This window comes from Leptopilina heterotoma, unplaced genomic scaffold (assembly GCF_015476425.1).
Source record: "Leptopilina heterotoma isolate Lh14 unplaced genomic scaffold, ASM1547642v1 Lhet_87, whole genome shotgun sequence".
Taxonomy (NCBI): domain Eukaryota; kingdom Metazoa; phylum Arthropoda; class Insecta; order Hymenoptera; family Figitidae; genus Leptopilina; species Leptopilina heterotoma.
In genome coordinates, this window is record NW_025111190.1 from 1,553,951 (window position 1) to 1,565,854 (window position 11,904).

Below are 11,904 nucleotides of genomic sequence, written 5' to 3' on the forward strand. Positions count from 1 at the left end.
CGGTGGTGATGGTTGTTAGCAGTTGCTAACCATGACGCGTGCGCTGGTACAGATGAGAAGAAGCTGTTTCTCGTTTTGTTTCTCTTGCAAACTAATCTACAATTTTTTTTATTGCTTTGAAGGAATCTTCCGTTTTTCTTAAATTACAATTTCATTAACGCGAACGTAAAATTTTTTTGAGTTCTTATTTACATTTTTTTTGTTAAAATATAAAATAATAATTTAGCTCTATAGCTGAGAATTAAATGTCGAATCACGTCACAATCATACGTTGCGCTCTTAAGCGTTTTATTGTAATGAAAAACGTTATCTCTTATAACTGAAATAATAATTTTTTTTAAAATAAAGTAAATTAAGTATCTTTGCTTTATATCAGCCTTTAATAATTTCGCGTTGAAACATAATATATCATTTATAGTTTCTTTTTAGTATTTATTGTGATTTAATTATTATCAAATTTTCCTTTTATTTATTTAATAAATGATAGCAAAATATGTGTACTAGAGGTCTAAATTACTGAATGCGGATAGTTTATGCATTACTATAAGCGCGGATGCAGTATTGAACCAATATACAAGAATTTGTCATTTTATATTATAATATTCTTTGTTTCATTTTATTTTAAATTTTCGCGTGTAATAATCGTGCTATAATTTTGACTTTGCGTAAAGACTCACCAGCTGTTGTTGATAGGCAAGTAGTCGGCTTTGCTATAGGCAATGAACTAGGCAAAAGTATACTTGATCCTACCATACGCAAAGGGGTAATGGTGGGGAGATTCTGCTAATGTCTAAGTGTTGCGTCTCAGATTCGACAAAAGCAATATTCGTCGTCGCATTTTGGAGTTACTCGTGAAATCTCTACTAACTAAACGTTTTATTAGGATTACAGTATTTTGAGAAAGACACCTTCAGTCCGTGGCGAAAACGATCGCCATGAAGAATTGCACGTTTTTTAATTTTAGCGCGGTATTTACATTTACTTTTTTGAAGAATGTACTATACAATATTTTTTTCATTATTATTTTGATAATTGACAACCGATATTTAACGATACACTAGCATTGTTCACGGGGATTCTGACTATGTCGGTGAATCAGCTGGGAGGCGCGTTGAATCTTATCGATGGGTCGATTATTTTCTTGATTGTTAATATTTTTTGTAATTGAGATTTGTTTACTCTCTTAATTAATTTTTTTTTTAATATTTGACAAAGTCCTAGCGAGTTAAGGAAACACTAGTGTATTCATCATGATTTGTGATGAAAACACGTTGTTTCTTTACAAAGGAAGTAAATCTCTTTGCGTTGCTTATTAAAGCTAGTTATATATAAAATTTATTAAACATAATCCTAAACGAATAAAATTTATTGCTAATAAATATGCGAGAGAAAAGTAATGCAATTTTTTTTCAATTTTCGAAACACTAGTGGAAACGAATTGTTTATCAACGTTGCACGTTGTTTCTTCATGAAATTCGCAAAATACTTCTTGGACTTGTCAATAGTAAGAAATTACTATTTTTTTATGTTACGCTCCTTTTTCGATAACTGAGCGTTATTATATTTGCCGGATGCGTTACGCGCATTTGTGTACGAACATTGTGGTACAAATGGAGAATGACATTCTAGCGGATAATTTTTTTTTTAGCGAATAACTTTGATAACAATATTTTTGTTGAGAATAGTTTGGTTGCCATTGTTGATAAAAATTTGCGCAGTTGTTAAATTTCATTTGATTTAATTTACTGGTGCAGGTATTCCGCTGAAAATTGTTATTTTGTGGGCAAATGTAATTTTCGTGATTTATAGATTTTTTATTTTTATACCGACTATATTTACAGCTCGGATACCGTGGACGATTACGACGCCCATTAATTGGCGTTCGTCGCTTAGAACGGTAGTCTTGGTGCTGTCTATTGACATCTTCGCGATTTGTTTGCGTTGACGATTGGTGTCTCTCTCCCCCCTTCTGCGATGAAGTAGAACTGAGAGAGCAAGAAAGATCTTGACTAGATCGACAATGCGAACTGGGAGTGGAAGACTCAAAAATGCTATCTGAATCAGCGCAGGCTGTAGATTCAGATAATTTCGCGTCCTTATTCTGTATATCTAACAATTCAATTTTTTGTTGCAAAGAAGCGCACTGGCGCTTGTAAATTGAAAGTTTATCAGTTTCGCTTTTTTGCAATTTTTTTTTTTTTGATTTAACATTTTTCACCATTTTGCATTTAGCTTTTACCATTAAGGTTATCTTTTTTGAATTTCAGCCCTACTTTGTTTAAGTGTTGGTGATGCAATATTTCCTTCATTTATGTCATTTATTATTCTCGGAAAAGAAATTTCTTTCTTAATAGAGTTTTTAGAAAAGTTTTATTCTCCATACTAAAGTTAAATATCTTTTTTATTTAAAAGGCAATTCCAGTCATACACAACTATACAAGATCTACTATTAGAAAGTTGAACAGAGGGAAATTTACATAAACTATTGTTTTCGAACATTGACATTAAATGATTTCTCATATTACAATAATAGTAATTGACAGAGTGGGGCATAATATTAAAAAACAACGTTTGAATGCTATTGCATATACTCCACAAGAAAGATTGTATTCTGGTTGTTGATCAACAGTTGTGAAAACTACTGGTGGTTCAAAAGGATATAATCTAATTAAATAATCTCTTTGATAATGATTTAAACATTTTTTATTAAGACTATCAAAAATGTAAAGGCTTATTCCATCATAATAAGTACAAATCCAATGACCAGATTTATAAGATCTACTAAAAAGTATTTGAATATGCTGCTTATTTTTCTCGATTGGAACTATCAAATCAAGTGTTTGTAAACATAAAGTATTTTGCATATTACAATTTTACCAAATTTTGCCTCTTATAGAAAATAACAACAAATTTACAATTCTCTCCTTATTCAAAACTTTCCAATTTTTTCTTTTGTCCAATATAATCAATGTCCAATTTTGTCTTTCATCCAATTTAACTAATTTCCAATTTTGTCTCTTATCCAATATATAACCAATTTACAATTTTTCCTTTTATCCAATTTAACCAATTTTCAATTTTTCCTTTTATCCAATTTAACCAATTCCCACCTGTGTTTTTATCCAATATAACCAATTTCCAATTTTTCCTTTTATTCAATTTAACAAATTTTCAGCTTTGTTTTTATCCAATATAACCAATTTTCAATTTTGCCTTTTATCCAAATTAACGAATTTCCAGCTTTTTATCCAATATAACCAATTTCCAATTTTACCTTTTATCCAATTTAACCAATTTCCAGCTTTGTTTTTATCCTATTATACTTACTATTCACTAAGTCACTATTTACTGATTCACGAAGTATTCACTAATAATTCACTTATTTAACTTTATATTCAATCACATATAGTGAGTGAATTCACCAGTGAATTATAAAGATTTTTTAATTTAATTTTCGTTAAAGACACGTAGAACGTGTCCCAAGGAAATCAAACTACGATATGATTTTTAAATTAAAATTTCGCTGTCTCTGGTAACGGCTACCTTTCTTTCTTTCTCTAAGAGGAAATATAAATAAGAATGTCTCTCTTTACCTAATTTGCATATCTACTCGTTTCATAATAAGGATAATGTATTTTTCTTTGTACTATGTTACTATGTACTGTATGTTATATGTACCCATATTTTAAATTAAATGATTTACCTGTGTTGATCTTCCTTTTTGAATTTTATCAACGCATTTTCTTCTAGTGACTTCTTTTACTTCTAATTTTAGTTTTGATAAATTAATTTGCCGTATGAATGACATTGATTCCGGTGTACGCAAATTTTGCTGATTGGCACTTTTTAATGTCCTCGTCGTCTCTTTCTTTTCCATGTTACATGTATCTGATTTTACTGTGGAAATATGTATATCTCGTTTTCTTATTTCTTTCTGATCAATTGTTTTGAATAAGCTTCTTGTGACAAAATCCTTTGTCATTTCTAAATTCTCTTGATTAACAGTTTTTCCAGAAGAAATAGTATTATTTATCGTAAAAACTCAGTTGGAGTGCTAACGTATTTGTAAGAAGTTTTTATTAAATTAATTTGTTAGTTTGAGTTTAGTTTCGTCTTGTTAAAAATTTGATAATTACAGTTATAAATTATTTGTATTTCTTTTCCTTCTTTAAATACTCAAGTAAATGGCCAAAGAAAATGTATTGTTTCGTTGTAAATAATTGTAATAATTGTAAACTAGAAATGTGTGGGACGGGGTAGGGGATTGTGTGCTTGGAACTCAGGTTGGAGTTTTCTAGAGATTGTGAAAACAAGGAAAAGGTACCTTCTATTTTTTAAGCGTTGATTAAAACTTAAAATTGGAAGGCTCTGTGTTCAAAACTGTTATAAAAAGCAAAATTGAGCACAGAGTGGGGAGCAGGTACTCGGTAGACGAGTAGGCCATAAAGATAAGAAGGGTGAAAACAAAAGGATGGCCTGGGACTCGGTCGAGCTGTTCACTTACCAGTGGAGAAGGGACTCAGGCACAATAAAAATCCCCTCCTTTCGTCAATATACATATTTCTGGTTGAAAAACCTCAGTTTTCTTTTCGACGTTGTAATAAGTGGACATTTAAAATAAAACCAAAAGGCGTTCCTGTATACACGGAGAGAAAAATCAAGCGTTTGTAGTATGGACAGTTAAGCTTATTTCGTAAAAGAATGCACATGCGCAATATGCGTAAAACTTCTGCTGTATTTGTATAAATTTCTACGTTATCAGCATAAAAGTTCTACCTGTAACGCATGGGACGTCAGTATACTACGATTGCAAGAGATCCATGCTTTTTTAGTATATGTTTCATGCAACTGAGGTATAAAATCATGCCTCTTTAGCAGGACGTTCATACAAAATTAGCATAGGAAGTCTCCATACTACAAACGCTTGATTTTTCTCTCCGTGTATCTATGTGTTTTCTTGTCATTTATTTAATGCACCCTTCCTTGTAGTCAACGAAATTTAAGAATTTAACAAAAAAAATTGGTGCCGAAACCCGGGAATAATTTCGGGATTGATCAGTAGTGAAAGTGTGTTAATACATGCAGACAAGAAGCAAGAAAATTTACGGCAACGCAATGTCACAGAGGAATTCGGCTGCTGCTCATGACAGTGGTGCTCGGGCACCAACCTCCAAAAGGTCACGAAGAGTCGCTAACCAGGAAATCGAGGATAGGGGCTTGGAGCAACAATCAGGTTCTTCATTGGTAACACGATCTTGCATAAATGGATCAATGCGAAGAGGGGTAAGTGGTACTAATAATGATGGTATTTCTCATTCTCTACCACCTTCTAGACTGTCACAAATGTCATCTCGTAAAAGAAGGTTAGAATTGGCAGCTGCGGAAAACATGGCTGCCGTTAAACGTAGAGCTTTAGAAGAACGCGAGCGCGTAGATTTAGAGTTAATTGAAAGACGTTTAGCCTTTGAGTTAGAAGAAGAGAACTTGTTAAGCGCAGGGAGTAGGGAGGGCTCAGTTGAAGAATCTTTTAATCCCGATTTTGAAACGTCTAATAGAACCAGAGACTGGTTGCGTGATATGCCTACTGATATGTCCGTCGCGGATCGTTCTCTTAGTATCGCTTTAGTTCAGGAAACATCACATGACAATGTTATGACCAAGAACCTTGTAAATAGATTATCTTCAAATAAAAATTTGCCTGATTTTAGTGGTGATAGTTTAGATTGGTTAAGATTTAAAAATGCCTTTGAGTTGTCCACGCGCTTAGGGGGATATTCTGATAGTGAGAACATTGCACGTTTACATCAATGTCTTAAAGGGGAGGCTAGAGAGGCTGTAAGTTCTTTATTAATAACAGCAAACAACGCCAATCAAATCATAGAGACACTGCAACTTAGGTTTGGTAACCCGGACCTCATCTTAGATGAAGTCATGCGAGAAATAAAAGCGCTACCCAAATTTAGTTCAAATAAACCAGATTTACTCACACTTGCTACTAAAGTCAGGAACGGTGTTGCTGCGATGTTAGCTTTGAAGCACCAAGGCTATCTTCATAGTCCCGAATTGGTGAGAGAAATCCTTTCTAAAATTCCGTCGGCAATGATTTATCATTACAATAGATATGTTTCCTACAGACCAGTTGAAGAACCTCGATTAGTTACCTTATCCGAGTTTTTATACTCAGAAGCAGAGTTGGCCTGTAAAGCAGGAACCACCCGATTGCAATTTTCATCCATTCATTCTAATAACCGTAATACAAATCAGGTTAGAAACTCGCGAGCGGTATTAAATATAACAGAAGAGTTACCTGAAGAGGTAAATAAAGAAAAAAATAAATGCATGCTCTGCGACTCCCACGAACACCCTATCTGCGAGTGCGATGAATTTAAATTAAAGTCTGTTAAGGAGCGCTGGGATTGGTTACGCGGCAAAGGTCTTTGTTTTCGATGTTTAAAAAAAGGGCACTTGCGAATTAATTGCAAATCAAAAAAATGTGGCAAAAACGGATGTAAGAAGATGCATCATGCATTGCTACATGAATCTACATCTCAAAATTCAGCATGACAATTAAAACACATTGAATCACCACTTGTCTCAAACCCTGCTTCTGAAGTTGTAATTAATATTAATTCGCAGAGTGAGTTAAGAAATAATAATAAAACGATGCTAAAAATAATTCCAGTTACTATTCGAGGGACTTTAAGAAAAGAAGTAGTTGTAAATGTGTTGTTAGATGAAGGCTCTACGCTGTCGTTAATAGAATCGACGTTAGCTGATGAAATCGGTTCATTAGGAGAAAGGTCGATATTACACTTTAATGGGGTTTGTAACATTCGATCGACGCAGTACGATAGTAAACGGATAGATCTAGAAATACGAGGTCAGTTGATTGTATCAAGAGAAATACGTCATGCAGGTCGAAATTCTCTAGTTGCTTCGAATACAGCGTTAGGATGGGTGATACATGGCAAAATTGATGTAATACAAAGGAACCTTTCAATTAATCATTTATCAATATTATTAAATACTAACGACGAAGCGAGAGAAATTGAAGACAGTACATTATGCGAATTAGTCAGATCGTCGTTTTTGTTAGAATCAATTGGAATTGCTCGAACAGAGAGGACTAACCGTGTAAATGAAAGGGCAATAAAATTATTAAACGAGTATACGCAAAAAACATCTAAGGGATGGGAAACTGGTTTATTACGAAAAGAGAACGCAGCTACTCTCCCTGACAATAAAACATACGCATTGAAACGGTTAAAAAATATAGAAAATAGGCTAGATAAAGATTCCGAGTTTGCTGAGCATTATTACAGGGAAATGGAAAAATTGTTACTCGAGGGTACGCGGTAAAGGATGACAATTCATGCGATCGACCAGGAAAAGTATGGTATCTTCCACACTTCGGTGCAATTAACCCACATAAGCCAGGAAAAGTTAGACCTGTGTTTGACTGTTCTGCAAAAGTACAAGGAATTTCTTTAAATGATACATTATTATCAGAGCCCGACCTCCTAAAATCAATCCTTGGGGTATTGCTTCGATTCCGCGAAAAACCTATAGCAATTAAAGGGGATATAAAGGAAATGTTTTTGAGAGTTAAATTACGAGAAAAGGACCAGTGTTCGCAGAAATTTCTATGGCGAGGTAAAGATAGGAGTAAAGAACCAGAAACTTATCGTATGACCACACTCGTGTTCGGTTCGAAATCGCCACCTTGCTCGGCTCTTTACACGAAAGACACGAATGCAAACCAATTTCAATCCCTAATGCCACGTTGCAGCTATAAAAAATAAAACATACATGGACGACTTTTTAGACTGCGTTGATTCTGAGATCGAAGCATTAGAGTTAATTAAGCAAGTAACGGAAATAAATAGTCAGGCAGGTTTCGAAATGCACCAATGGGCAAGTAACAGTCCTGAAGTAATGAAAAATATCGCCCCTGAGAAAAGAGCCGAAGGTCCCATAAATTTTACAGTAAAAAATTCTCTCGAATGCTACGAGAAGGCATTAGGTATATTATGGAATCCTCGAAGTGACGTGTTTCGATTTAATATAACGTTTACTACTAACACCGCGAAACTTTTAAATAAGAAAGATGTAACGAAGAGAGAATTATTGAGAGTTATAATGTCGGTTTTTGACCCACTCGGTTTCCTATCTCCTATTACTATCAGAGGTAGAATGCTCTTGCAAGACGTTTGGCGGAGCAGAATCGCTTGGGATCAAGAACTACAGGAGTCCGAAGCACGAAATTGGCAAAATTGGTTGTCTAGTATAAGTACTGTTAAGGGGAGCGAAATTTCAAGGTGTTATTCTTATCGCACAGAAAAAGTAGTTCGGAGAGAATTGCACACGTTCTGTGACGCGAGTAAGTTAGCTTACGCTGCAGTAGCGTACTTAAGAGTGACATATGACAATGGATCCGTAGATCTAGCTTTCGTTGCTAGCAAGAGCAGAGTAACCCCGATGAAACCTCAATCTATACCAAGGTTAGAATTACAAGCCGGAGTCATAGGTTGTCGATTAGCAGAAACAATTAAAAAAGAACTCGAACTACAAATAAATGAACAATACTTCTGGACGGATTCCAGAACTGTTCTTCAGTGGATACAAAATGATCCACGAACATATCCGCCGTATGTATCCCATCGTCTGGGAGAAATAGATGAGCTTTCCAATATCCAAGAGTGGCGCTGGGTCCCATCAAAGGAAAACCCAGCGGATATTGCGACAAGAGATACAAACTTTACACCATCGAGTATGTCGCATTGGTTTCAAGGACCAGCTTTTTTAGAAAAAGGAAAGGAAAATTGGCCTGAAAGTGTCATTAAGCAAAATTTTGTAATTTTAAACGTAAAAATTCCTAACTTTGGTACTCCCGACATTAATCGATTTTCATCATGGTTACGTCTAATACGAACAACCATGAAAGTATTACAATTTGTACAACTATGTAAAGGGAATGTCATTTCTAAGAAACAATTGTTTGATAAAGCAGAAAGACAATGGATACTTCAAACACAGCAGGAGTCATTCGGCGCGGAACTTGAATCGTTAAAAAGGGGGGAAAATATCGACAAGGGTAGTAAACTGTTATGTTTATGTCCGAAATTAGACCAGGATGGACTATTAAGAGTAGATGGTAGGATCAACGCAGCGAGAAACGTATCAAAAAAAATGAAGAACCCAATAATTTTAGACGGTAAACACCCTTATTCCAGGTTACTTATCGATTACTTTCATAAAAAATTTCACCACGGTAATCAAATGACGGTTATAAACGAAGTAAGGCAAAAATTTTGGATTACTAAACTACGATCTACTGTACGTGCAGTGGTGGATCATTGTCTGTACTGCCGACTGCGACGAGCTAAACCGAAAGTACCTCGAATGGGAGAGTTACCAACAGCGAGAGTATCTCACCACGTTTGGCCATTCACCTATTGCGGAATAGATTATTTTGGCCCAATGCAGGTTAAAAAAGGGAGACGTCGCGAAAAACGTTGGGGGGTATTATTCACGTGCTTATCGACTAGAGCAGTGCATCTTGAATTAGCTGCATCCCTAAGCGCAGATTCAACGATTCTAGCTATCCGCAGATTATCAGCGCGTAGAGGCCAACCTCTTGAACTCTATTCTGATCAGGGGACCAATTTTAAAGGAGCAGATAGAGAATTGCGCAATGCTATTTCTGAAATTGATGTAGAAAAACAACGTGAATATGCTGCAGCTAACTCCATCACTTGGAAATTTAACCCCCCGGCAGCACCACACATGGGTGGTAGCTGGGAGAGGTTAGTGCGGTCTATTAAAACCTCGCTAAAAGTAATACTTAAAGAACAAGCTCCAACAGAAGAAGTGTTACTAACCCTCATGACAGAAGCAGAGTATGTCGTGAATTGTCGCCCTCTCACGGAAATTTCCATGGACCCAAAAGATCCGGAAGCATTGACGCCCAATCATTTTTTGATCGGCTCATCATCCAGAATCCCTGACGTGAATAAATATGGAATAATACAGAAGTGTTCGCGAAAACAGTGGAAAATAGCTCAACATTTGAGTGAAGAATACTGGAAGAGATGGATAAGGGAGTATCTTCCTACAATGATCTCAAGAAAAAAGTGGCAAGAAGACTCACATCCGATAAAGACCGGTGAAGTTGTAGTTATAACCGACAGACGCTTCCCAAGGAATACTTGGTTGAAAGAGATCGTAGAACAAACATATCCTGGGTTGGACAAACGTGTACGAGTTGCTAAAATAAGAACAAGTAGAGGATCACTTATGACGAGTAGGCCATAAAGATAAGAAGGGTGAAAACAAAAGGATGGCTTGGGACTCGGTCGAGCTGTTCACTTACCAGTGGAGAAGGGACTCAGGCACAATAAAAATCCCCTCCTTTCGTCAATATACATATTTCTGGTTGAAAAATCTCAGTTTTCTTTTCGACGTTGTAATAAGTGGACATTTAAAATAAAACCAAAAGGCGTTCCTGTATATCTATGTGTTTTCTTGTCATTTATTTAATGCACCCTTCCTTGTAGTCAACGAAATTTAAGAATTTAACAGTATTCATTTAAAGTTTGGTCACTAAATTCTTCTTCTTTTCTTTCTTCTTGTTCATTTCCTTCTTCATTTTTCATACCTAATTGGTTGGTTATTTAATTTGTCTTCTTCCTTTATCTTCATTGTAAAGTTGATTCTTCTCAGATCAGGATTTTGTAAAGTGTCTTCCTTATTTTCTTCACCATCTTCAAACATTTCATTGTCCCAAAATTCTATCATTTCCTTTTCTGGCAGTTCTTCACTGATGCAGATATCTTCCTCGTCATTGGAACTATTTATAATAGGATTCATGTACTCCACTATTTGTTTTTCTTCCAAAGGCTTTTCTTTACTGTGAATGGATTTTTTGTCGCTGGATTCTTCACTTTCAATTGTAGGTTGTAGTTCATTTATAGAAGGTAAGTAGAGTGGCTCAGCAATGGTTCACGAATATGATAGGTTAAGGGGCGTGGCTTATTTATAGTTGACGAAGCTGAATGGTTAAAGGCGTGGCTTATTTATAGTTCACGAATCTGATTGGTCGAGAGGGTGGGGCTAAGGGCGAGGATGGGCGTATGTGTAGGAATACTTCAGGGTAGTGATTGGTTGAATTATGGTTAATGGATCTGATTGGTAGATAGAGTGTGACTAAGCGGAAGGGATCAAACGCCCTAGCAGGAATAGTTCAGAGCTGTGATTGGTTGGTTTATGGTTCATGGATCTGATTAAAAGTGTACATGGGTCTAAATTGAATGGGGGTAGTTTTAATAGTGAATAATGGGAAATTGACGAAAAAATCAGAAAAGGAACTGTGGAAGGTTTATTTGAATAGGTAAGTAGGTTAACGAAATAAAATACGTAAATTTCAAAAAGGTAGGTTTATCGTACGACTGATTAAATCTATATTACATATTAACCCCTTGATTGTACATGACGTGTATACACGTCATAAAAAAACTGGCCCAAACAGTAGATGACGTGTATGCACGTCATGGACCAAACAAGAAAGCATCTTAACGTTTATTGGTAAAAATTCTTACTCAAGGGTTTTTGGGGTCGCTGATCACGATTCTAAAGTCATATTTTCAAAATACATAATTTTTCATACAAAATGGCCGCCAAAAATTTTGAAAAATTTCAAAAGTGAATAAATTCTTTTAAAAATTCTTATTCAGGGGTTTTTGGGGTCGCTGATCACGATTCTGAAGTCATATTTTCAAAATACATAATTTTTCATCCAAAATAGCCGCCAAAATTTTTTAAAAATTTCAAAAGTGGATAAATTCTTTTAAAAATTCTTACTCGGGGGTTTTTGGGGTCCCTGATCACGATTTAGAAGTCATATTT

General features: G+C 35.3%; 1 protein-coding gene across 1 annotated transcript; it reads left to right on the forward strand.

Moving 5' to 3' along the window:
• The first annotated feature begins 7,809 nt into the window (after nucleotides 1–7,809).
• Nucleotides 7,810–10,314, forward strand: LOC122511551. Its single transcript, XM_043626880.1, has one exon. The coding sequence runs from the start codon at nucleotides 7,810–7,812 to the stop codon at nucleotides 10,312–10,314; it is 2,505 nt and encodes an 834-aa protein (XP_043482815.1).
• Nucleotides 10,315–11,904: the final 1,590 nt, after the last annotated feature.

Excerpts from the sequence above, each read along its gene's own strand:
- LOC122511551 (XM_043626880.1), top strand. The coding sequence starts at position 7,810 with ATGGACGACTTTTTAGACTGCGTTGATTCTGAGATCGAAGCATTAGAG.